We start from the raw sequence: 25,218 nt of genomic DNA on the forward strand, positions 1-25,218 counted from the left end.
GGGCCGAACCGTCCCGAGTCGCGACAAAAGCCACAACGGCCAAGGTCGTGCGCAAGGTGACGACGAGGACGGCGATGCACACTGCCATCGATCCGGGCGAGGGAGGGCGTCGCACGGCGTCGCAGCAGCCGGTCCTTGCGGCCTTTCGCCGCGCCCTCCGCACCGCAGCATCGCAGCGGTCCCCAGCCAGCCAGCAGCCCCGCGAGACCACGATCAAGGACGGCCGGCGGCGTTGCCACCTACGCTTGCCGGCCAGAGTTTTCCAAGGCGAGCAACGACCGACCTACGTCACGGCCATGTTGATCACAGGGCCACACGGCTACACCCTCACCTCCAGTCAACGAACCCTCGACGAACCCCTATCCCCCACCCCTACTGTGTTTTTTTTAGTGAGCAGCTGGGGCGGGGCAGGGCTCGATTGGGCGCGACGCGGGGGGCCCCGCCCCGCCCCCTTCATTAGTGCCCCCTGCAGGGCCTGGCAGGGCCGCGCCGTTCCAGCGCGGCCGGCGCGGCCACCACGGCCCGCCCGGGGCTAATATGCCGACGCCGCGAATCCCCCTCGCGAAAACAACAAGCGCAGAGTGCCGACGAAGGCGCAGGACGGGCAGCCCCAAAAGCGCGCACGCCAGCAAGAGGGCGAAATGCGCGGCAGCCGCCGAAAACCGCCAACGCCGCCGGAGGCCGCGGAGCCCAAGGGCCACAGAGGCCCTACGGCCACAGGCAGCAGTGCACTTCCTCAAACACCCCTCCAGCCGTCCGGTGCCACGCCAAGCAGCAACATTCGTCTTTCCGCACTCGAATTTGTGCGGCGCGGAAAGTGTAACGTGAACGTGTAACGGCGTGGGGGTTCAAGGTGCCGGTGCCAGGCTCATTAGCACGGCACACAACCACGGCACGCCCCGCCACGCCCCGCCGCGACGTCGAGTGGCGGCTGGTGGCGGCCGACAAGGCAGACAAGGCAGCGCCACTGTTATCTCGATGCCAAACAGGCAGACGCTTCGGTTCGGTTCGATCGCCGATATGTTTGCCGACCGTGCATGAAAGGACGCGCCGAGCAGGCCGAGCAGCGCGGGGGCAAACAGACCCTGTCCGCGCGCCCTTCGAGCGAGCGGAATCTATTCACGCCGCAGACCTCCCCAAACGTGCCCCGAGTTGTGGCAGCTTTGGCCAACGTGTTCGGCCGTTACCCGGCGCGGGCCGGGGCGCGGGGCGGGGCGCAGGGATTCTGCCGAACGACCGCCGTCAAGACGGCAAGACGCAGGGCGCGGCTCGGCCCGCGTCGTGAGCCCGCCGTCAAACAGCCCTCGAGCGCCTCGAGCGCGCCGCACCGAGATCGAAGGCCCTCGCAGACGGACGGACGGACGGACAGACAGACGGACGGACGGACAGACAGACGGACGGACGGACAGACAGACAGACGGCCAGGAAGGGCGGCAAGAAGGCAGGGCCGCGGCTCGTTATGTCACCGCGGCCGCGCGGCGCACACATTTGCACACAGCGTTGGCCCGGCCCATGGCCCGGCCCGCCGAATCAACGAGGATGGCTTTTACGGCCAAGATAGCCGCATTTTACGAGCAGCGCCACCAGCGCCACCAGCGCAGCGCTACGCAGCGCCACGACGGTCCGGCCGCAGCCACGCCGCGACGCCGCGACGCCACCGCGACCACGCCGTGCAGCTTGGCGGGAAGTACAGTGCAAGCGCCCTCCCTCTCCCCCCCCCCGCCACAGTGCATTCCAGCTCGGAGGAAACCCCTTCGAGGCGCCTCCCCGACCCGAGGCCCGGCCCGGCCGCCCCCGACCACCCCGGACGGCCGCCGAGGCCAGCGCAGCCCGCGCACCAAGGCTGCAAGGATGCGATGGAAAAGATTAAAGAACAAATACACAACAAGAAGAGCCTTCGATAACGTCGCGTGCAGCTCAAGGGCAACCCTGCAGAGCCTCCGTGCCACACGTGCGAGAGAGAGAAAGAGAGAGAGATTTGTCTGCCGAGATTGCACTGGTGCAGTGTCGCAACGTTCGGCAGCCGGTCGGGTCTGCGGGTCTTCGTGCCTTCGCGGGCCGCAGTGTCACTCACTACCGTTCCCTTGTCGCTCCTGTACAGCGAACGGCGAGCAGCGCGCAGCCGCGGACCTGGCCTAGCTGGCCATCCCCACTCGTGGCCCGGCGCGGCCCAGCCGTGGCGACAGACGTCGTGCTCGTATCTTCCTCGGATGCTGGCGGCCGGGCCGGGCACGGGCAAGGCCCGTTCACGCGAATAGCGCGACAATAGAATGAGGATAATAGGACTCGAAATGCGTCCACACCGGCGTCAGCGCAGGGTCTTTCCGGCCCAGAGCGCGGCAGCGTGCAGAGAGGCAACCTCTGACCCCCCAGACCCATTCGCCTCGCCCCGCGACGCCCCGCGACGCCCCGCGTGGGTTTCACTTCGGACGAAATGGCGCCGGGCTCGCGGCTCGCCTCCGCAGAGCGCCGAAAAGGACTCACGGAAAAATAAGAATCAAAGAATCGAGACACGAATGCGGGCGCGCCCGCCAGGAGACGGAAAGGCAACTTGTTTTCCAACCTGTGGACAAAGCTTGATACCATGCTCGAACGCGCGGCCGAGCCAAACGCACCCCGTGAATAGAGTCCCGCCAACACCAACACGGCTCAGCTGTTGACCTTGAGCACGCTGCAGCACACACTGTGCACAGCGATACATATGTGTGTTCGGGACCCCTGGCTGTTACTGAGCACACAGCGGGCCGGAACGGACTGTGCACTGCGTGGCGTGGAACAGCGCGGCATTGCCCGTGCGCGGAGAAGAAGGACTTGGTTCTTGACGGAGGTCCCACCGCTGCCACGCGTTGACTCGGCTGGCACCGACTTTATCGACAGTGTATGCATTATGCAGGAGACATCTGCACGCCTCCTGCAGCCTCTGCAGACTGATTCTGAGAGTCGTTTTGCCGCTCCGTCTCTCTCGCACCTGTACGGGGCGGTCCAGAAGTTCAAAAGAGACGGAGCGACGCAAACCACTCTCGGAATCGGTCAGCTGCCTGTGGCCGCGGCGGGACACGCATCGGCCGAACGGAAAATTAATTTATGCCAACGACGGGCACGCTGCCACACGCTGCCGCGCGCCGCCGCCGGACGATAAGGAAGCCGTGCAACGATAAAGGGCCGCGGACCAGCGCCAGGGCCAGGGCCAGCCGGAACCAAATGCCAAACCGGCTCGCGTATTTTGACACTGTATCGGCCCAAGGAGAAAAGGCCACCGAACTTGTCCCGCGTCCCGCGCGCCTCGCACGCCGACCTCTTGGAGACAAACAAGAACTGGAGGCCCCGCGGCGCGGCCGGCATGCCCAGAACGGCCAGCCCAGCGGCCAGCAGCCCTCGGCCTGGCCAGCCTAGGCGACCACCCGTTTCCCACAACCTCGCTCAATCCTACGCGCCCGCGGTCCGGGCAGATACAGTGTAAACGGCTGGCCCAAGTCGTTGTCCCCGGTGGAAGTGGCGAGGAAGGACGCGGCGGCAGTCCTTTCTTTGTTTTCCGAGGACAGCCTCAATCAACTCGCAAGGGCTTCTTCCTCGGCCGCGCGGCGCCACGCGCTACACTGCCAAGCCGGCCGCGCCGACGCACCGCCGAACAGTTCTTTGATGGCTCTTTCTCTCTCGCAGAAAGGGCGACGAAAGTGCTGATCAGAATCAGCGAGCCTCAACGGGCATGTGAGTCGTCGATCGAGTCCGGGCGTTCCGGGGGCAGGGCGGGGCGGGGCGGCCCGTCACACCGTCAGTGCACGCCCCGACACGCCCCTGCACCCTGGCAGGTGGTGCGGGCGCCACGCCGCCAGGGCGGGCAGGCGAAGGCAAGTTTACCCGTAAACAATCGCGCACTGGCAAACACTTCGGCAAACGCGCGTTGGCACACAGACCGGCGTGTGTGTCGAGTGCGCGCGCGAGTGTGAGGGCGTGTTGGTGCGGGTGCAGCAACCAGTGCTCCGACTCAATCTAGTGGGCCAGGGCGGCCGGCGCCAGCGCGGCCAGGGCAAACGAGACTCATTAGGAGGGTCAGGGCCCTGGCGGCCGGGGCGGCTTGGCGGCGGACTCATTTTGGGCAGGGCGTTTCAAAGCTAAAAGCTTCTGGGCGCCGCGCCAGTGGTGAGGATTAACGATCCGCCACCGCGCGGCGCGGCGCGGCGAGGCGCGAACCACCTGCCCGACCCCGCCGACAGCGAAATGGGCCAGATCCAGAGGCCGCACTTGGGCCCCTTGATGCGGTGATGCATGCAGAGCGATGCAAAGCAATGCAAAGCCTTCCGGACTCAATCCGAAAACGATGCCCACCATTCTGGCACCGGCCGCGGCACTAGTTGGCAGCTCGCAGGCCGAGAGCGCCGACACTTCCGCCTCCGACAGCTGCCGCCGGCTGCCGCGCCGCCAGCGGGCCGTGCAGCGCCCTCGGCTGGAGCGAGCTGGAGCGCCTGCAGGCTGCGGGGTAGGCAGTCCCGCGCGACAAGCGCGTTCGGCGGGCAGGCCTGGCCGCCGGGCGCTAGACGCTCCGATAGGGCATGGGCACATCGAGACAAGTGAAGGTTTCACTGGGGATCATTGAGCGGGAACATTCAAATGCTCCCCTTTTTGTAAGGCATGGTGTTTACTGCTGAAAGAAGATAAATGTTGCAAAGATGCCTAGAGGGCATTGGTAGGCATCGAAGCACGCATAGAAGTTGCTGGAGAGTGTTAAGATTGCTTCATCAAACTTTGGCCTTAATGAAAGTAGGACCCCCAGCGATAGCGCCTGCTGGGTAGGCAACAAGCAGTACACAACCGTCCATAACCTCCAACTGCATAGCTTTTATTTGTTTCACGTGATGAAGTCCTAAAATTTTCAATGAATCCATGTTCCTGTAAGGCACGAATGCCAATAAATTCGTGGGCGAGTGATAACCTCCGCTTAAATCGTAGATATATCGTAGGAAAGACGTCGAAATTCAAGCTTCCCGCGAGATTGATCCCCAGTGAGTAGAGAACGTTCTGGGTCCCATCACCGCTAGTGACTTCCAAAAAGCCCACTGCCCATGCTCTATTGGCTGGCTGGGTCGCGTGGTCCGCGCACAGGCAAGGGTGTCTTGGAGTCGAACCATCATCATGCCGGGTCGTAATTTTTAAACTCGCGCAATTTAGCCGGCCGGCTGTACGGAGCTGTTCCCTCTGCGGCCGAATGTAAAGCACAGTGGCGGTTCGGGTCGGGTCGCGCTGGACCGAGCTGGCTGCTGGCTGTCGCTGCCAGTGGAGTTATTGCTCATCAAAGCGGACGGCAGTAACGAGCAACCCGTCTGGGGCTGTCTGGGACTCCGGCAGCGAAAGGCGGCGAAATGCGACAATGCGACCGTCGGTTTGGGTCAGCTGCGGGACAGCGGGGCTGCGGACTCGGCAACGGGCGACCCGAGTGCCTGCGGTCGTGCTGGTCGTGCCCGCCCCTCGGCCCCTCGGCGCCCCACCCACCGGGTGCTGCCGTTTGTTTGGCTTGGCGTCGTGGCTGGCGCGGCCACGGGCGTGGCTGGCTTGGCTGGCGTGGCTTGGCGTGCGTACCGATACCGAATCGCACCAGGTTTGGTTTCCAATTTCTCTGAGTGGCCCGCCACGGTGGATGTTGACGCAGCTTTGGCACGAACGTCGACCTCCAGGCCCGCTACGTGTCGGCACGGGCGACGGCGACACCACGCGTTGTACGCGGCCACCGCCAAACCTGCCAAGCTGCCAAGCCTGCCCCGCGTTGCGCCGCGTGGCGTGCGTCACCGCGATCCAATCCCTTTAACAGCGTTACGCGAATTCCGGAAGACAAGTCAATCGCCTTAAGTGGCGCCCATTGGCGTCCCCTTCAGCGCGCTTCAGCGTCACGGCCGTCGAGGCGGGGGACACGAGCGGACGCGACGCGGGGCGGCGGGGCGGCGGGGCGGCGGGGCGCTAGACAATCGTCTGCTTCGCTTTGCGACCTATTCGGGGATCACTCGGACGGCGTTTGCCCCGCGCCGCCGGGCGGCTATGCGGCCCTGCTAATCACGCGGCGCTCCTCGGGCCTTTAGCACCTGGACGGCAAAGCGGCCAAGCGGCGAACCGCGGCCAGTTCCCCAGGCACCGCCTCCGCCTTGCCTCCGCCGCCCAGGCCGCGTCCCACATCCGGTCCGGCACGCCGAGGCAGGCAGTCCGGCACGCCGGGGCGCCGTCAAGCTGCATCCTCGCTCGACCATTCCCCCATGTGGGTCGTCGCTGGGTCACCGCCGGGTCAGGTCACCGTCGCCGTCCAGGCTCTAAGCCTCCGCAGCAGGATGAGCTCAACACGCTGCGCTCGCCGGCAGGCCGCAGGCCGCGCCAACGGGCCACCGCGCCGCGTCCCAATGGGCGACACAGCTTTCCAGACAGCGTGGCAGATAGGCGCGGCAGAGGCTGGGCGGCAGGGCGGCCCGGCGCAGCGCCAAGGCCGGCCAAGGCCAAACGGCCGCCGCCGTACCGCGCCGTGTCCATCGCGGGGAAGTTTCAGGAAGCGCTCCCCCCGCACCACACCACCCCCTCCGCGCTTCCGCCGCCCCTCCGCGGCCACGGACAGCCTGCGCCTAGCCAGCCTCGCCAGCCTCGCGCCCGGCCTGTCCAAAAAGCCACCCGATCCAGGCCCTCCATGCCCTGCAGGGGGACGCGGGGGATGGGGCGCCGCACGTGCGCGTTGGCGGGAGCGTCCTTGACCGACTTCGCCCCTGTGACGTCACCGCGGTGCTCCACCGGGACTCTCCATCGGGGCGCTCCATCGGGGCGCTCCATCGGGGCGCTCCATCGGGGCGCTCCATCGGGGCGCTCCATCGGGGCGCTCCATCGGGGTGCTCCATCGGGGTGCTCCATATAGAGAGCAAATCGGGAGACCGGCCCCACGAGTGCGAGAGAGACAGAGCGAAGAAGGCGGTCCTCGGAATCAGTCGACAGCGTCACACAGCCGTTGCTCTCGGTTTGCCACAGTGTACTACAGTGTACTACAGTGTACTACACCGAGATGTGCACCCAAGGTACCCCGTGGCCCCGCTTTCGCGCCCGCATCATTCATTCAGGGATGCGCGTGCTCCGATCCTTAATCTGACGAGGCGGCGACCCCCAAGGCCGCGATGCCGCATTCGTCACTCTGCGTCACTCGGAGGCGAAGGCGGCGTGGCGGCTCGGCCACTTCGGCGAGCCTCGCGAGCCTCTTGACCGGCCAGGAGAGCGCCAACATGCCGGCGGGTTGCTGCCAGGGCTCTGGAGAGTACGCCGCGCCGCGCCCCGCCGAGGGTGTCGAGCGGATCGTGCGGTGGGATGGGGATCAGTCCAGCTGCTGCGGCCGGCCAGTGCCCCGCCCGCACCGCCCCTCCAGCAGCACGGACTCAAGGGACTTCCCCCGCCTTCCAGCCATTTAATCTAAACCCTGCCACGCTGTGTGCTCACTTGCAGAAAAGGGCTTGACTCTGTTAGTACCCCTCCACAAAAAAAAAAAAAAGAAGTTATAGGCGTTTTCTTAAAATTAGTTCACACACGCAGTATCCACGACACACACATGTGGTACCCATGGACTCGTTTGGTGCAGCATAGTGAAACATAGGCCCAAGACTTGACTTTTAAAAGAAAGTTAACAGGAGGGGAATACGTTCTTAACACACTTTTTGACCGGACACATTACTGCGAATGAAAAGTCCAGTACAACCAGAACATCCCACGATACAAGCTATTGCCACAAGGATAAGATACGTTATGTAGATCTAGTGGTCTACTTATTCAACGTTTCAAACTCACTAAATTTCGCTCGTCATACTTTTATATGAAGTAGGCCTGTAACTAGATTTGTGTGAAATAAAGCAATGAGTGCATGAATAAAGCAAAGAATTCTTATTGATAATGAACATTTAAAAAAAAAAACAATTGTAGACTTTATTCACAGCGTTGACAACCTGTAGGAGTAGTGATGAGGTCAGTTGCATCGTATCATGTTTTCTGTGTAGGGACGGGGTTATGTATACCACGGACACAGGACGACTAACCTTTCCTCCTGCCGAACGGGCCGCAGAAGCTCGTGTTCTTTCCAATGATGTTGTCATCAATGTATTTTATCAGCTTGACCGTGTCCTCGCTCTTCTTCGAGTTGGCATGACGAACCTTAGATCCCCGCGAGGAATACTCCTCGGGGAGAGAATAAAATTTGCGTTCACCATATGACTTGTTTGAAAGCATGGTTCGGTTCACTTCCACAGCATTGAACACATCACACAACACGAAGTATCACTTTTGACACTAATGCACGAACATGAAAGGTATCACTCAAGGGAAACAAAGACACAGCACCAAATATTGTAATAACGCGTCAACGGTTCCACAGAGCGGTGATCTATTAATTTGAAGCACTTCTGATTTAAACCACAACCGCCTCAGTGTATGCACACAGACAGACTGACTTGTTTTGAAACGAGTGTTTGGTGTGGTAGTGGGGGCGGGGGGAGGAGCGGGGGAGGGGGGCGGGGGGAGGAGCGGGGGAGGGGGGCGATAGGAGTAGCAGCGACCCCTAGTATCCCGTTGTGGTCAGTCGAGGAACTACACGAGACGGCGACGTTAGGGACAACCAACTTGGTTGTATGTGACGACGTCTCCTAGAACCATGGAGGATCTCCCTAGTCCAGACGTTACGATTTCAATTTAAAAGGATTTCCATTTTGTTTCAAAAACAATGCTAAGTAGCATTAGCTCTGCTTCTATTTCAAACCGAGCGCGCAAATTGAATTTTGTACATGTTGGTGAGCCCGACTCGCGTCCGCCCTGTCCGCTGGCCACAACCCCTCGCCTCGCTTCCACTGCCAACGAGGAGCTCACATCCGGAAAGAAAAGGAATCATCGCCCATCTTCCGTCTTTCAGTTTGTAGTGGCTTTAGCGGCAGGGCGAGAGGCCTGCTGTCGTTGAAATTAATCTATTTCAACCGGGTTCATCCCTCAATCAAAATGGTCCAAAAGAAGGCAAGTCTGATCTCGATATTCCCGTCTCCTAGTTCCCTTATTTCTTGCCGTGCTGATTTTCGCCCACTTGCGTTTTATTATTGTTTCCCAGTCCCCTTCGTTTGTGATGAATCCACGTTGAAGCGTTTCACTCCCAAGTCCCCTATTTTACATTCCCGGTGTGCCTGTCGTGTGGTTTGCATTTTACCCGTGTCAGTTTTCGTTTTATTGTTGTACTGTTCACTACATTCTGAGGGTTGCTGTGTTATATCCCTCGTTCTCTGTTTAATTTTACCATTTCATCCTAACCTACGCCGCTGCCGGTTTGCGATATTATAGAGGCAGTAGGTCCTTTTGCCCTTTTTGCGTTAAGTTTTCTTCTGACGCGACACGTCAGTGATTACCTGCATGTCCCGCAAAGAACTTTCATTTTCTCTTAGCTGGCAGAGTTTTTTACCCCACCTTCGGTATGTTTTGCTGCTCATGTGTTGTCCCACCATAACCTAGTTTTTTTAATTTGTTGTAGCCCAAGAAGAAGGTAACCGGAAAGAAGGTGGCCGCAGCTCCCCTGGCTGTGAAGAAACCCGACGTGAAGAAGGTTGTCAACCCTCTTTTCGAGAAGAGGCCTAGGAACTTTGGCATTGGTCAGTACTTCTGCATGTGTTGACACTGACATTGAGGAGGTGGAAGCGGTGCTACTGAGTGTCTCTGATTTCAGGTCAGGATATCCAGCCTTCTCGCGACTTGAGCCGCTTCGTGCGCTGGCCTAGGTACATCCGCATCCAGCGTCAGAAGAATGTCCTCCAGAAGCGTCTCAAGGTTCCCCCTCCAATCAACCAGTTCACACAGACCTTGGACAAGCAGACAGGTATGATGCCTTATCCACATTTATTTAGGCCTAGTGTTGCCTTGTTGGGTTTCTTATCAAGTTCTCTTTCAGCTGTCTCCATTTTCAAGATGCTTGACAAGTACCGCCCTGAGACTGCTGCTGCCAAGAAAGCTCGTCTCCAAGCTCGTGCTGAAAAGAAGGTTGCCACTAAGGAGGACTCCCCCACCAAGAGACCCAACACTGTCCGTTCTGGCATCAACACTGTTGTCAAGCTAGTTGAACAGAAGAAGGCTCAGCTTGTGTGCATTGCCAATGATGTAGAGCCCATCGAACTCGTCGTCTTCTTACCTGCCCTCTGCCGCAAGATGGGAGTGCCTTACTGCATTGTGAAGGGCAAGGCCCGTCTTGGTGTTGTTGTTAACCGCAAGACTTGTGCTGCTCTTTGCTTGACCCAGGTAAATGTCATGTTCTTATGATGTGGTACTGTCTGAGGTGTTTTCTGTTTCTGCCTCAACATAACTGTTTTATTTTTTGTCTAGGTTGAATCTGGTGATCGGGCACAGTTCTCCAAACTGGTTGAGACTGTGAAGACTAACTTCAACGACCGGTCTGAAGAAATCAGAAAACACTGGGGCGGTGGTGTGCTTGGCTCAAAGTCTGCTGCCAAGATTGCCAAGTTGGAAAGGAGTAAGCAGAAGGAAATGGCCCAGAAGCAGGGCTAAAGTAATAAAGAACTATGTAAAATTATTTCTTTTCCTTACTCAAACCCATCCAACTGCATTCATGCTTTCTATCTGAATTGAAAACATGTTTGGCACATTAATTATATTTACTAGATGGAGACATCCAGTTGTGGATCTAAGTAAGGTTTATCAGGGTAGGAAAATGCAAATCAATTAGTTACTTAATCCTTTATTGGAATTAATATTTGAAGTACTGTAATTATCACTGGCAACAACAGTTGCAAATTATTTTACATGTCTTACGGAGAATGGCAGTCATTAGCAATTAATTTAATCAAGTGAAAGTCACTACTCTTAATGCATTCCAATGTCCAAATCTGACCAGACAGCCTCAGGGTCACTTTCATCAACTTCATTCTGGAATCAAAATTATGGTACAGAGCCTAGTACAACTTCACAGACTTTAATAAGATTTTCAGATGATTTACCTCATTATCTGAGTCCGCTACATCTCCACCAGTATCATACGTAGTGTCTGCATTTTCTTCTTCACCAACAGGCATGTAATAGGTGGAGTCCAATTTACTAGAGGAGTTATCAATCCGATGCATACCTTCAAGTGCCCTTCGGTTATTGGGATCCAGGCTGTAGCAGAAGTTAGTTACAGGGAAAACGTAGGCACAAACAGTTATTATAGTGGAACATTTGGGCACTTACTTGAGGGCAATGGCATAGTGGTCTAATGCCTTTTCTTCTTCATGGACACGGGCTAGTAGATCTCCAAGCATCTGATGAAGCTTACAAGTGGGTCTCAGTGCCACCTGCTTCTCTAAGAGAGCAATAGCCAGCTCCAAAGTCATTTCCTTTTAAAGAAATTGAAATTAAAAATGCGCTCCGAGAGCATATTGATATTTCAAGTCTAACATAGTTTGGTAAATATACCTGTTCGTAAAGCTCTGCTAAAAGGTAAACAGCAGGAAGAAATAATTGATCAAGCATCAGTGCTTTCTCTAGGAGGGTTTTGGCCTTTGGGACACTTACAGGGTCTTTCATGAGGACAGATGCATACAACTGGAAGAGAAGGGTTGTGTAAATAAAAGAGAAAGGAGGATTGAAAACCAAAGTTAAGTGGAGTAAAGACAGCTTACAGTCAAAGACCTTGGAGTTTGGCCAAGTTGCTTTACAGCACTGCATGCAATAGTGAGAGCTTCTCGGAATCTGAGCATAGCAACATAGCAATCAACCAATCCTTTGTGGGGCTCATAGCGATGACAACAAATTTGTTGAGCATCTCGAAAATGACTAACAGCCTCGGGATGTTTTTTCAGCTCAAGAAGAATCTGTCCTTTCAGAAGAAGAGCTTCAACATGTCGTGGAGCAATCATACATGCCTAAAAAGAATTTTGTTTTATCCTCGACCAAAAGACATAAGTTGATTTTAAATGAGAAAGAAATGAAATTGTATTAGTATATACCTTTTGAGCAAAATAGGCTGCTTTAGTGTGCTTTCCAGCAGCAAAAAGGCTATAAGCTAAAGCAATCCATGGCTCAGGACCATTAACTTCGGGTGACATTTGCAATGGAGCAACTAATCTTTGCAATTCACGCATTTGACGTTCTTTAGCAAGAATGCAACTAAGGATGTCCAGACCCCTTTGGAGAGGTTCCATAGCATGAGCCTTCAGAGACAAAACAACAAATAATTAACAAATGAACAAAAATTTATTTCTTGAGCCCACTAAACAAATACATACCCTTTGAAGGACTAAAGCTGCGTTTGCATTATCACCATAGTAATAATAACTCTCTCCAAGGGGCACAAGAATGTTAACATTGTCTCTCAATGATGTACGCTCATCAAGATTACGGAAAGCTTGGATTGCTTGGGTGTACTCTTGACTGTGCAAATAGGCATGAGCTTTAACCCAATTGTTCAGCCTGCAATACAAAGAAAAAATACAGATAGAATATAATTTTATTTTTACTTAATCAAACACCACAAACAATATTGAAAGACTTACCAATCCAGTTGGCAATTCATGGAAGACATACCATCAATCATGAGTGAATTAACTTCAATACCTTTCATTCCCAGTTGTAATAAGCCCTCAGCTGCTTCTAGTGCTAAAGGACATTCCTGAAATGGAGAGAAAAATTTGGGAGAGTTCAAATACACAGTACTAACTTACACAGTACTAACACACGGGCAGCAAAATGAACCAACCCGCAGAACTTCTTTATAAGCCCCAATCGCAGCTCGGCAGTGGCCTTGGTCATGAAATAACTTGGCCAGAGCCATGTGAACTTTAGCTGTACGTTGCTTCGCTGGTATAGACTGCAGAGTATTCATGGCAGTGTGATGTTGTCTCTGCTGGACCTGACAGAGGTGCAGTTGGTACTTGATGTCTGGAAGGAAAGAGATAAAATTATAAGTAAAATTTGAAACAACCACACACTAAAATAATAAAGTGCTTAAAAGAACATTTAATGGATTCAGCTCGTCTTACCAACATCAGCCATGCTTTCTCGTTGACTTTCAGTTGGCGTTGTCGGCTGTGATGGGGTTTTGTTGGTTTGAACAGATGATGATCCAGATTTGGTCTTTAATACAGATTTTTTCAGCTGCTGAACTTTTTTGTAGACTCTTTCAGCTTTTCTGTATTGGCCGGTTTGAAATAAAGACTCTGCATAGCAAGTGTATGACTGTAGTCTTGAGGGCAGAAGGGGAGAATCCAGTGCATGGTCATTCACTGTTAGCACTAGGCTTCCCTGTTCACACACACACAAAAATGATGAAACGGACTTAATTACTAAAGAGCATCGCAGGCTACATAAATTATTACTGTTGTTTGGCGACTATTTGTAACAGCTTACCAGGGCGACGACGTTAGAATACAACTGTTGATCGTATAGAAGCTTTACGTGGTCGTGGACGCACGACATGATGGAGAGTTCAAGTGGATTTAGACATTACCAGACACCACTAAATGGTTGGTATCCAAGTCTTTAAGAGAGACTTATCCTTAATATCAACTCAATTAATTGAGAAAAACAAAGAGTTCTACACGAACTTAACCTTTTCACTTCTACCCTTCTGTCAGTGAACTCGTCAACTAGAAAGGAAAGAAACAACAGTTTTGTTTTGTTTGTTGAAAATCTCTACCACAACATCAACTCAAAATAGCTTCAAAAAATTTTATGGTTGTTGGGCTATTGTTGAAAGGAAAATAAAATGTCATAAATTAAAAACTGAACTGTAAGGCTTAGGATTCTGTTGTTTCTTTTAGACACGCCACTTCAACTTCCTAGAATGTCTCAGATTTTGCGCTGCAGTTGGTGATATTGTCCGCCGTCATTTGTCGGCATCCAGCAGACAGCGTCTGCCTTCTGCTGCGGCGGAGAGAACTAAAGTTATTTAGAAGACACGAAGAATGTCAGAAAAACAGCATTCCAACTTCTCCGCAGAAGTATACTTTGTACCATAAGTTACAATTTATCAGGCATCATGAGCGATATCATAGAGTGGGACCGTCAGGAGAGTCGAGCTTGCGAAATTCGGCCCCAGCAGAAGGGCCGGTGGAACACCACTGTTGTCCTTCTCAGAATAGTTTTCATTCTTGTAGTTATATACTTGTGGAAGCTCTACCAGGGCGACTGATTCGTAAAATAGAGAAAAAGAAACTAATTCGGACTTTGTTCGTGGCACCAACCGAATTACGGTGTGTGATACAATGATGTCACTAGAAAAAAAAACAATGTTTGTGTTTGTAAACAAACCCCTTTCAGGTTAAATTTATAAAATTGTTTTTCCATCTCTTTTTTCTAGATTTTTTAATGCGTCAGTGTAGCAGTCAACAAAAGCATCCTATCTTTAAAACAAAGAGGAAGCAGGAAATAACAGCAACAATAATACAAGAAATTGGTGAGTCTGGCTCGTATTTATTTCAAAATGATTTTGTGTAAACTATAAAAAAAGTGACTTAGAACATCCTTGGTGCAGGTTTGGAACTCCTCCTTCTAAAACATCGTTCTACACAAAAAAAAAAAAATCTGAAAAAAATAATTTTGGCATTAAAGCGTTTTATTTTTGACATATTCCGGCTTTTGACTCACAACGCCAGTGTAGCAGCTCCCGACAGAGTCTGTGTATCTTTTACCTGTCCACAGGGGCATATGATGCGGGTTGCCTACGCGGGCGTCTCGGGACTTAGGGGCCCGAAGGGGTAATGAGGGCTCTATCGGGACTCTGGCAGGGGGCGCCCCGCGCCTTGAAGGCTGGCGTCAGCATTTAGTCAGTCACTCCGGTCACTCCGTTCCGTTGTTGCGAGCGTAGGCGGAGCAGCGACGGCCCGCGCCGCCCTTTGCAGCCTGGCGGGCCTGGCGGGCCGGCCCCTAGTTCTCGTTCCTCGTCACGCCAGTCACGCCCAGCTTGGAGCTCTCGGGGGACTTGCCCGACGCGGCCCGCAAGTCGCGCCGCCGCCTGCGCCGCCTGCCGCCCGCGTCCCTCGCCAGGAAATTCGCGCTATTCGGGTCCACGGCGTATTGGCAGGGCAGCACGGCCGAGCACGGCTGCAGCAGGGTGGAGCGAGCCAATGCGCAGCCAGCACTGGGCCGCTGGGCTGCGCTGGGCCCGGCCCGGCCAGGGTGCAAGGCGTGCAAGGCCATTCGCCGCCCAACGGCCCGACAAGTCCATGAGGAGGCCTCACAGTGGGCTAAGCGGCCAAAACTCGAGACGCGTTTTGGGCTCCTAAGTCGCTAAATGGCACTCAAACCGACGTGTGATCCCACCAATAGATTGCTCTCCGAACATCCATTGGTGGGGTCACACATTCGGTTAAAGTCATGTTTAGCGACTCTGGACTCCGGACCTCGAAACGCGTCTGGAGTTTTGACCGCCTCCACGTAACTGAGAGGCTCATGCTTGGCGGGGCCGTTTGTTGAAAGTCCGTTCGCAATTTCGGAGGGGGCCATGTCACACTGTTTGCCTGCCTTCAGGCGAGGCGTCGTGCGTGTCGGCAGCTGGCGAACGAGAGGACGGCGATGTTCGGGGAATGCCCTCGGCGTGGGGCCTGGCCCAGCCAGCCTGGCCCAGCCCAGCCTGGCCGGCCAGGTTGGGGACGGGGGCGAGGCGAGGCAGGGGAGGCAGGCGAGGCGCGTGCGAGGGAATGTCGTAGGCAATAAGCACTGTGGATGACAAGTGGGCGACAAGGGTGGCCGCACGGCGCCGCGCGGCAGGCCCACTGCCCACTGCGGACCGCATTCCGGTGCAGTAGCTCGGAACACACACACGCACACACACCCTGAGCTTCGACCCGGTGCTAATTAACCTAATTGATGACACACGTATACGCTCGGTTAATTTTGTTTTAAGCAACGCAAAGCTGCGCGGAACCCTGGGTTCAAAGGTGAAACGCCTCCCAGCGCGGAGGAAAGAGAGACTTTTTAATTCAAAAATGAAAGCAATGAACGCGACAAGCAGGGTTCTGACAGTGTAAGGATGAATTCGGTGCGGAATGGCAGCGCTGTTCACTGTTTCGAAGGCGGGCGGGCGGCGCGGCCAGAAGCGGCACTCAACGCCACCGATTCGATGACCACGGAAACGGCGCGCGGCGCGGCGCTGCGCTGTTTCGGTTGTTTTGACACGGTGGACGTGCTGGCCGTGCCGACACGACGGGGAATTTAAAAGTCAAAGAAATAGAGGGAAACGCGGGCATCGCGTGCATAAAAAGGGGGCATTGTGAAAGGACGGCTGCAAACCACGCCCAAGCACCGGCAGGCGGCAAGGCGGCAAGGCCCAGCGGAATGGGTTGCCCGTGCTACAGCGATGATGATGTGGGGTGGTCGGCGGCAGTGGAGCAGCAGCGGCCGTGTAGCCTCGCGGCCGAGTACTTTACGACTGGTTCATAAGCCCCGGCCCCGGCCTGAGGGCGGCGCTGTGGCGCTCAGACGACGGCCTCGCGCGCGGGGGTGGAGAAGCACTAGGAGCGGAGCGACCCGCCACAACGCGGCCTGCTGGCCAGTCCGCCAGTCCGCCCCGCAGGCCACACCAGTCCTAGGCCAGACCACGCCGCCACCAGTCGCACCGGAACCGGTCTGAGAGCGTCGCGCCGCCGCGCCGCCCCAACCCGCTGCACCCGCGATAAGCAGTACGACGCGCAGCACGACGGGCGGCCGCCGCCGACACATGGCGCGAGAGCGGCGGTGACTCCAAGACCCTCCCCCGCACAACGCATCCCGGTCGCCGCCATGGGGGCCCGGAAGAAGGTGAGCCGCGGCCCTGTTTCGCCACCAAAGCCCTCGTCCCGCCTCGTCCGTCTCCAGCGAGGCGGGCGATGGCGGTCTGTTGATAGGGCTGCGTGCGAGGGGAGCAGGCCTCTTAGCTTTCTTGCCGCCTTGTTTGCACACGAAGCGTCCCGCGGCCCCGGCGTTCCGGCGTTCCGGGAAGACGCCTTGAGCCCCTTGATCCCCGCAGCCGGCCGGCCCGTCCCGGTCTAGTCCGCCGCGGCCGCTGCTCAAACATTTACCCGGCGATCCGTGAACACACAAATCGGAGATGCTGTAGGAAAACACCGAAAGTCCCGTTCGCCGCCAAGCATAACATTATTCCGGCCCTCCAACGGGAACAAAACAACACGGCTTCCCGTCGGCACGCGAAACGGACCCAGCGGCAAGGCCGGGCAAGGCGCGACCGGATCTGTCCTATACGACGAGGTGCGCGACGAAGGTAAACGTAAACAGCAGGTGAATGGGCGAGAGCCTGCGTGCGTGTAACGACTGTCACGCGCTCATTCATTGTCACTGTCTCGGCGGGGGGAGGGGGCGGGGGACTTTGGCCGGTGCGCGCGCGGGGACGTTGGAAGTCGCACAAGGGCGTTTGACGTTTTGGTGCGCGGCGGAAGGAAGATTGCGCGATGCGCAACCAGGACGAGGGCGGCAGAGCACCCCCAGCACACGGTCCGCCGGTCGCCCGCGGCAAATGTTCAGCTGGCACTCGGCACCAGGCGTGCTGGCAGCGCTTGGCGGGCCGGGGCGGGCTGTGCGGCTGGGTGGCACCATGGCGACGGTAAAAACACCAAAGATGGACGTTACAATTTTGGAGCAGGCTAGTATTGCGCAGTGCAGCGGAACAGACCTAAAGGGTGGCCGTCCCTTCCCTCACGCGCCTCGCACCCACCAACGGCAGCCATAGGCAGCCATAGGCAGCGGAACAGCCGGAACACGCGGCGCAGGTGTGCAGGCTGGTCCCGCGGCCCCGCCCCCGCCGCCCCTGCCGGCCCTGCCGCTGGCCGAGGCGGTGACCGTGGCCCCCGCGGCCTACCTGCACGCTTCCAATTAAACTAAATATAAACACGCAGCGTGAAGCGCTCAGCGAGACCGAGACCGCAAAGGCCTTGCGCCATGTGCCCCGTGCCAACAGAATTATCAATTTAGAAAATGTGCATTTCGCTGCAACAATGTGTGTGTAGGCCTTTCAGTCTCTCGAAGCGCCCGGCGGGTAGGCCGCGCCGCCGCTCCGGAGTTTCCGTGCGGCCTACCTGCCGGGCGCTCCATTACCATTACCATTAAGGGCTCCAGCGGCCAGCGCGGCCAGCAGCGTGGCCAAAAGCGCAGCGCGCAGTGGCCCTGCCTAGCCCTGCCCCCTGCCCTGCCATGCGGCCGGCGCCGCGGCGCACCCATGGGCGCGCCCTCGCCCTCCTTCTCCTTCTGCTCGTCCTGCTCCTCCTCTTCCTCCTCCTTGTCCGCGGCTAATGGACTTGATAACGGTTCCACTAGTAGAATGGCTCGGGCGGCGAGGGCGGCGAGGGCAGGACGTCTGGCGTGCGGCCAGCTGCACGCACTACGCCGCATTACGCCGCACGCAGCCTCGCGGTGGTGGCGGTGGTGGTGGCGACGGGCGTGGGAGTGGGAGGAGCGTGTCCGACACGTTTCAACGAAACTCGAACCACACTGTGTGAGCAGAAACCGATCCCAACAATGTGGCCAGGGGCCAGGGGCCGGGGGTAGTTTGAGCGGGGACAGCGTGACCACGCCACTGCGACTGCGGATCGCAAGAACCATGCCGTTGGCCCGAAGCAAGCAGTGCCATCGAAATGCATGCGGCACAGCGAGCGCGGCACCACCCAGTACCGCAGTACCGCCAGAGTACCGCCCACCACTCCCCGCCACAAACAAAGTGCAGGCCTCGATGTCTTTGCCGCTACCCGGTCCAAAATAAAGCGTCATATACACCCGAGTGGCTCGGGGGAAGGGGGCTGCGAGACAGCCTCGCATAATAGAGAACATTTCTCGAGAAATGCGGAGTGTGTGTGTGTGTGTGTGTGTGTGTGTGTGTGTGTGTGTGTGTGTGTGTGTGTGTGCGCGCGGCGCCCACTCGCTCTCGCGGCCTGTTTCACAATTCTTACTACACCGGCAGCATTATTTGTCTGGGCGAAGCGCGAAGCGCCGAGCAGCTGCGTAAAAGAGCGGCGGGGATCAAAAGAGTGTCGAGGACACCGCGAGACTTTGATTTTGCGGCGGAGACTGAGGAGGCACTGGGGCCAGCAGGACGATTCCGAAAGTCGTTTTCGTCGCTGCATCCCTCTCGCGCTTATGGGTGTGGGTGCGAGAGAGACAGCGACGGACTGTGATATCGATCAACGCCGACCCGGTGCACTGACGTCATACCGGTGACGCCGACGACGACTCAAGATGCAATTTCTCATTATTTTTCTTCCGGTCTAAACCACGTAAAGGCCCCACCCACGCTTGCGTTGCTTACTTTTTTACGTACGTTTATGGCAAAGGTATCATCTGCTGATGGCTGGAGGTGTCCGCAGGCTCCAGCCGCCGCCCCCGGCGAGACTTGAGGCGCCGTGCCGCCGTCCGCGCGACACAAAGCGAGTGCCGTGGCGAGTGCCATGGCGAGTGCCCAGCGCAGTCACACACTGGGCGCCGGGCCAAGCCACATCTCGCCGCGTCCGCACGCCGCCTGCACGCCGCCCGCCCGCCGCCCGCCCGCCGCGCCGCCCGCACGCCACCTGCCCACGTCGACGGCACGCTCCACGCAGGCCAGCACCCCGCCGCGTTGGCCAGGCTTCGTCTTTCTCACCTCGAGACGCCGTTATGGCACCTGGCTTGAAGGGAGCCGCCGAACACCTGGGCGGCAATTGGCTCCGAGAGGGACAGGGGAAGGGGGGCTTGGACACCCTCCGGGCACCCTCCTGTCACCCTCACCCGAGCCACAGCCATGCTGATGACGGGGGACCCGCAGGGCCTACGGCTCTTAGCCGTTGGAGGCCTACCGAAATAGTCCGCCGAGGCATTGATAGGTTTTTCTTTTCGACTCGGCGGCCCTTGGTCCCTTGGCGCTGGCCGCGTCTGCGTCTGAGTCTGCCGGTGTGTCGCCGTGGGGCTGCGGGTGGCGGCACGGCGGTATGGGGCGGGGCGGGCAGGCGGGGAAGTCCGCCGCGCTGCCGGCGCGGCGCGGTCCGACGGGGACAGTGGACAGTGTCTTGGCTGCTATCGGCGCCCGCGTGTGCCAGTGTGCCTGCTGCTGCGGCCTGCGCGTTTGCCCCGCGTGCGTTAGTGCGTGTGGCCTGTCGGCAGAGGTGCGCGTCAAACTTTGGGCATTCCCTCGCGGTGCTCGCGTCCGTGCCCTCCCAATAAGCCCGCCACCCTCTCCCTCTTTGCTCTTGCGGAGTGTCCCCAGAGTGTGACGAGGAGCCGTCCAGGACGGCGGGGCCCGGATTGGTGGTACGATACCGGGCAATCTTGCTAGTGGTAGTGGATGCGACAGCAAATACCAGTGTGGGCGTCTGCAGCATCTGTAGAAACGACGCCCTTGGCCCCGCCCCGCCCCGCCCCGCCCCGCCCCGCCCCGCCCCGCCCCGCCCCGCTTCGCCCGGGATGGAACCTCTTGGCCACGCTTCTACACTCGACGAGTTACGCGTCTTTTGGCCACAGCGGCGGGTCGTTTTGATGGATCGCCCAGTGTCGCGCGGCGGGGCGGGGGGTTGGCGGGGGGTTGGCGCGGCGGGGCGGGGCGGGGGTTGCCGGGTTGGGTGGGACGCGCGGCCGTGAGACGGCGGGGCGGCGGGGCGGCGCCAGGGAAAATGCCCCCTCGTCAGCTGTGTGCAGCAGACATAACACATTTGCAGAGCAACAGGAAGACCCAAATTTGTGGGGAACCAAGTTCAATCAAAAGCCACGTCGGCTAAACCATATTATTGTGTTTTTCGTGTGTGACTCACTTTTAGATTTAATGGTTGTAGGTTAATTAAGGCTAAGCCTATTAAAAATGTGGGGTGTGGTGCTAAGACGGTGATTGCCAACAGGAGCCCACAGCCTGGTGCTGGCTGTGCTGGCCTACTGGCATGGGACTGTGCCAAGTTGGGCATCCACGACAGCCATGTCGAGCAAATAGGCAGCCGCATAGATCCTGCAAGACACCAAGAGCGGCTTTTAACGCGAGCTGAACACGCCACCGCAAAAATGGGCGACCGAGGGACTGGCAGAACGCAGCGAGATGTGAGTTTCGAACAGAGTCCTTTTCCATTTTCTCAGATTTGAAGCCATACGCGAGGTAGTGGGATGGGACAGAGAAGCCTCTTTGGGTTACCATCAAAAGTGAATGCGTGACAAAACGTTCCGAGGCTTGTTTGTTGCTGTTATGCTGATTGTTTTTGCTTTTCTGGGCCGGAGAAAAAATGGGGGGGGGGAGACTTTTACTGACATGTAAAATGAAACCCCACCACCGTCCCCTCCCCATTGGCGCGCAAGTCGAAGGCCGCGGCCGGCATGTTGAAGCTCGACATGTCTTCGGGCTGGCTTTAGGCTTTTGTTTATGAAATCGCCCCTCCCCCCCTTTCCTCATCCGCCACGTCAGTGTTTGCAGGGTTTGTCGGGGCGGTCGTCACCAGCCGCAGCCCCCTCCCCCAAACACGCCTCGGGCTCGCTCTAGCTCGCTCTAGCTCGCTCTAACCCCCTCGGGCCGTACGGTGGTGGTGGCCGCTCGCCACTGTTCACGCCCCGCATGGATCTATTTTCACTTTTACGATCGTTGCAAAGGAACAAAAGAAGAGAGGGCAGGGGACTGCTGCCTGCTGAAAGGCTAAGGCTGAGGCAATGCAAGGCTTGCGCAAGCCGTGCCGTGCCGTGCCGTGCAGCGCATCGCTCGCACCGCGCATAACGATGTCAGTGTCGCGCGATTTATACATTTTGCCGCCACACGTTGGCCGCCCTGTTTTCTGGCAGCCGCTGGCATTGTGCGCTGCGGGGACCGACGGGGACCGACGGGCACCGACCGGGACCGCCCCTAAACCCCCTGCACCCCCTATGCCACTAAACCGCGGGCGGGCGGCGGAGGGTCATCCTCAAATTGATGATATTATTTTCGGCCACCCCTCTGTTTGGGGTTCAGCAGGGCGGTAGAAGAGTCTGTGCACTGTTCCTCATGACAGCGATCTTTTGTTTCAGTCCAAGACGGGCAAGAAGCACAAGCGGCAGCCCAACCAGCACCCCAACGACGACAACAACAACAACAACAACAGTAGCAATGAGGACCCCGACGACCCGAACTGGGACTTGCAGGGGAGGCCCTATAGAGTCAAGATTTCACCCATCATGGGTCGGTAAGAAGACGGAGGCTATCCGTGACACCTGACAGAAAGGCTCGCTTGTTTGTTTTGTTTAAAACGCACTGCCTGCCTGCACCTGCCACAGGTACTTGGTGGCCGCGACGGACGTGGCCGCCGGAGACCTCATCCTGCGCGAGGACGCCCTGGTGGCGGGGCCCTGCCAGAACGCCAAGCCCGTTTGCCTCGGCTGCCTCAAGCCCTTCGATGGCGAAAACTACATTAGGTGAGACTTGTTTCCCCGAGCGAGCCGCCAGCGTCCATTTGTGGAGGGGGAAGGGCGGGGAGGCGGAGAGGGGAGGGTGTTCCAGCTCCAGGGGCCAGCGGGTTGCCTACGCTCGACTCCGCGGGCGTACAAGCCCAAGGGGGAGGGGAGGCGTCTATGCTGGCGCACTGGGCCTCTGCAATGTAGTACATAACATTCCCCCTCGTACCGGTCTGGAAACCGTGAAGGGAACTTTAACGTGTGCTTCCATGTTTGTGTTGTCAGGTCCTCTGAGAGTGAAGACTGTCATAGGTACGCTCGCGTCATGATATAGTGAAAGTGATGGTAAAACTGTTTGTGTTTGGTCGGTTTTATTTTTTATCCCTTGTGTGCAGTGAAAACGAACCGAGATCTCTCCCCTCAATACCCCGTGAAACTTTCATTTTGGACCTCCTCATTAACATTCGATCCTGGATGACACTAGTGGACTGTTCATGCCCTGTTTTTATCCGACAGCTCCAGCATGTTACCTCATTACATTCTCGTTTTGACTGGTTGATTCCACCTACCCTGTCGTACCGTGGCGCATGTCCCTGAGGAGACAGTGTACATTTTGCCCGTACAACTCAAAACTCACTGTACATTGCACCTGTTTTTGTTTGTTTTGTTGCTCCTCGCTCCTCGTCCCTGTTACCGTGTTACCTGTCATCCTCCCCAAGCGAACGCCACACACGTCGTCCGCAAGCATCTCCAGCCTCACACTTCTCTGCCCACCTCCTATTAACACAAGTTGTACATACCGTGGCGAGGGTAACGTAGGCTGAGCCTGGTCCCGGCCAACGCGCTAACGTGTCGCCCTTTCGCCGCGGTGCATGGTGCAGGTGCATGGGGTGCCAGTGGCCCATGTGCAGCCCGGCGTGCCCGGGGCTGCAGGACGCCAAGGGCCTCACGGGCCACACGGACGAGGAGTGCGCCGCGCTGTCCGCCGCGGGGCCGTCGGGGCGGCGCGTCATGAACCTGCAGGCCCGCACCCCGCTCTACAACGTCATCGTGCCGCTGCGCATCCTGCTGCTCGAGAAGCAGGACCCCGTCCGCTGGAAGGCCGTGCAGAGGTCAGTTCAACTCCCCGGGTTCAATAACCGCACGGGCAACCGCCACCAAAATCTCTCAGCAATGCGCTGATTTTTATTTTCCTGTTTCCGTCGGGGTAGGATGCAGTCCCACGACGAGGTGCGGCGGAAAATAGCGTCGGTGTGGCAGGCCAACCAGCTGGGCGTGGTGGACCGGATCCGCGGCGAGTTCGGCCTGCAGCACTTCTCCGAGGAGGAGATCCACAGCGTGTGCGGCATCCTGGAGGTGAGGCACGCGGCGACGCGGCACGCCCCAAACAAGCCATTGGTTGACACGTTGACACGTTGACACGCGTTGACGCGTTGGTGACGCCGGCAGGTGAACGCGTTCGAGGTGGGCGACGGCCTGCGCGGCCTGTACGACAGGGCGTTCCTGCTGGCCCACGACTGCACCCCCAACACGTCGCACGCCGACGACGAGACGCGCGCGCTGGCCGTGCGGGCGTCCGTCGACATCCCCAAGGGCAGCCTCATCACCCTGAGCTACGCCTACACCATCCAGGGCACGCTCAAGCGCCGCGAGCACCTCAAGGAGAGCAAGTTCTTCGACTGCTGCTGCCCGCGGTGCTCCGACCCCACCGAGCTGGGCACCATGTGCTCGGCGCTCGTGTGCCCGCGCTGCGGCCGGCCCGCCGTGCTGCCCGTGGACCCCCTCAAGGCGGACTCGCCCTGGCGCTGCTCCGCCGGCCTGGCGGACGCCACGCCCTGGCCCGCCGTCAAGCAGGCCGTCAAGCAGGCCGCGCTGCCGGCCGCCCCCTGCCCGGGCTACGAGATGCCGGCAGCGCAGGCCAGGGAGCTCATCGACAAGTGAGTAAAGCCCGATGGCCATAGAGTATTTTGGTTTTGGCGAGATGGGGAATGACCGGCTGTCGCAGGCTGACGGACGAGGCCGAGGCGATAGACCCCAACGACGTGGCCGGCCTGGAGGCCTTCGTGGCCAAGTACTCCCCCAGGCTGCACCCCAACCACTACCACCTGCTGGGCGCCAAGCACTCGCTGTCCCAGGTGTACGGCAAGGTGCATGGCTACCTCATCCACCAGCTGCCCGACGACCTGCTCGAGAGGAAGCTCAACATCTGCAAGGACATCCTCAGGGTCTTCGACATCCTCGAGCCGGGCGTGTCTCGACTAAGAGGTTCGGGCGGCGAGCGGCAAATTAGTGTAAGCGAGTTGGATAACTGTGTGGCTTTGAATCACGAGTGTTTGGCTTTGCAGGGATCACTCTGTACGAGCTGCACGCGCCCATCATGATCCTGACGACCAGGCACTTCGAGGCTCGCAGCATCTCCCGCAAGGACCTGCGCTTGCGACTCCGCGAGGTGGCGGCGTGCCTGGAGCAGGCCGCCCACATCCTGAGCTTCGAGCCGGAGTGCTCGTCCGAGGGAGCCATGGGCCGCGCCGCCCAGGAGGCCCTGCAGAGAGTGCGCCAGTGGCAGTGAGCCCAGCCCGAGCCGGACTTCGGGCAGGGAGTGAGGTGCTGCACGACATGGGCTTTGCGTGTCCAGGACTTGCAGTGGCAAGCGTTGTTGGTGTAGCGGGCACCGCCCGCACCCCAGTGGCATTCAAGAGGCCGTCGTTCGAGGGTTGTTGCCTCTCGTCACCTTCCAACCCCAAAAGAACTGAATGGATGTATGTTAAGAAAATGTGTCAATCCCATTAAAGATTCGTTTTTTTTTTAATTGTTGGATCTCCAGTATACTTTGCCTTGTACTTGTTAAACTTCAGGAAACAGAACTGAACTGCAAAGGTAGAGGGGATGTAGTGACACAACAGGGAA

At 57.8% G+C, this 25,218-nt stretch overlaps 3 protein-coding genes and 1 long non-coding RNA gene across 9 annotated transcripts; 3 read left to right on the plus strand and 1 right to left on the minus strand.

The window, feature by feature from the left end:
• The first annotated feature begins 8,849 nt into the window (after positions 1–8,849).
• LOC117650658 (60S ribosomal protein L7a) lies at positions 8,850–10,558 on the plus strand. Its single transcript, XM_034394219.1, has 5 exons — positions 8,850–9,003; positions 9,509–9,626; positions 9,701–9,850; positions 9,923–10,266; positions 10,351–10,558. Exons 1-5 carry the CDS (start codon positions 8,989–8,991, stop codon positions 10,531–10,533), a joined length of 810 nt encoding a protein of 269 aa, XP_034250110.1. The 5' UTR covers positions 8,850–8,988; the 3' UTR covers positions 10,534–10,558.
• Positions 10,559–10,706: 148 nt separating this feature from the next.
• LOC117650657 (anaphase-promoting complex subunit 7) lies at positions 10,707–13,821 on the minus strand. The gene is made up of 12 exons (XM_034394218.1): positions 13,750–13,821; positions 13,369–13,607; positions 13,002–13,263; positions 12,719–12,900; positions 12,516–12,631; positions 12,249–12,432; positions 11,970–12,173; positions 11,643–11,885; positions 11,437–11,565; positions 11,212–11,357; positions 10,983–11,139; positions 10,707–10,911 (listed from the first exon to the last, which is right to left on the minus strand). Exons 2-12 carry the CDS (start codon positions 13,435–13,437, stop codon positions 10,849–10,851), a joined length of 1,755 nt encoding a protein of 584 aa, XP_034250109.1. The 5' UTR covers positions 13,438–13,607; positions 13,750–13,821; the 3' UTR covers positions 10,707–10,848.
• Positions 13,822–13,850: 29 nt separating this feature from the next.
• LOC117650659 lies at positions 13,851–14,589 on the plus strand. The gene is made up of 3 exons (XR_004588058.1): positions 13,851–14,213; positions 14,321–14,416; positions 14,495–14,589. It is a non-coding gene; the product is annotated as an uncharacterized LOC117650659 (long non-coding RNA).
• A 1,895-nt stretch (positions 14,590–16,484) lies between these two features.
• Positions 16,485–25,120, plus strand: LOC117650883 (SET domain-containing protein SmydA-8). 6 transcript variants are annotated; one of them, XM_034394509.1, is made up of 10 exons: positions 16,489–16,758; positions 20,808–21,000; positions 21,949–22,103; positions 22,195–22,332; positions 22,597–22,623; positions 23,193–23,423; positions 23,523–23,667; positions 23,761–24,248; positions 24,317–24,576; positions 24,657–25,120. In XM_034394509.1, exons 2-10 carry the CDS (start codon positions 20,965–20,967, stop codon positions 24,878–24,880), a joined length of 1,704 nt encoding a protein of 567 aa, XP_034250400.1. In that variant the 5' UTR covers positions 16,489–16,758; positions 20,808–20,964; the 3' UTR covers positions 24,881–25,120. The 6 variants fall into 6 exon arrangements, with proteins under 6 accessions (XP_034250401.1, XP_034250400.1, XP_034250398.1 ...); XM_034394507.1 differs by lacking the exon at positions 16,489–16,758 and adding an exon at positions 19,980–20,081; XM_034394508.1 differs by lacking the exon at positions 16,489–16,758 and adding an exon at positions 20,089–20,226.
• Positions 25,121–25,218: the final 98 nt, after the last annotated feature.

This window comes from Thrips palmi, unplaced genomic scaffold (genome assembly GCF_012932325.1).
Source record: "Thrips palmi isolate BJ-2018 unplaced genomic scaffold, TpBJ-2018v1 HiC_scaffold_5, whole genome shotgun sequence".
Classification (NCBI taxonomy): domain Eukaryota; kingdom Metazoa; phylum Arthropoda; class Insecta; order Thysanoptera; family Thripidae; genus Thrips; species Thrips palmi.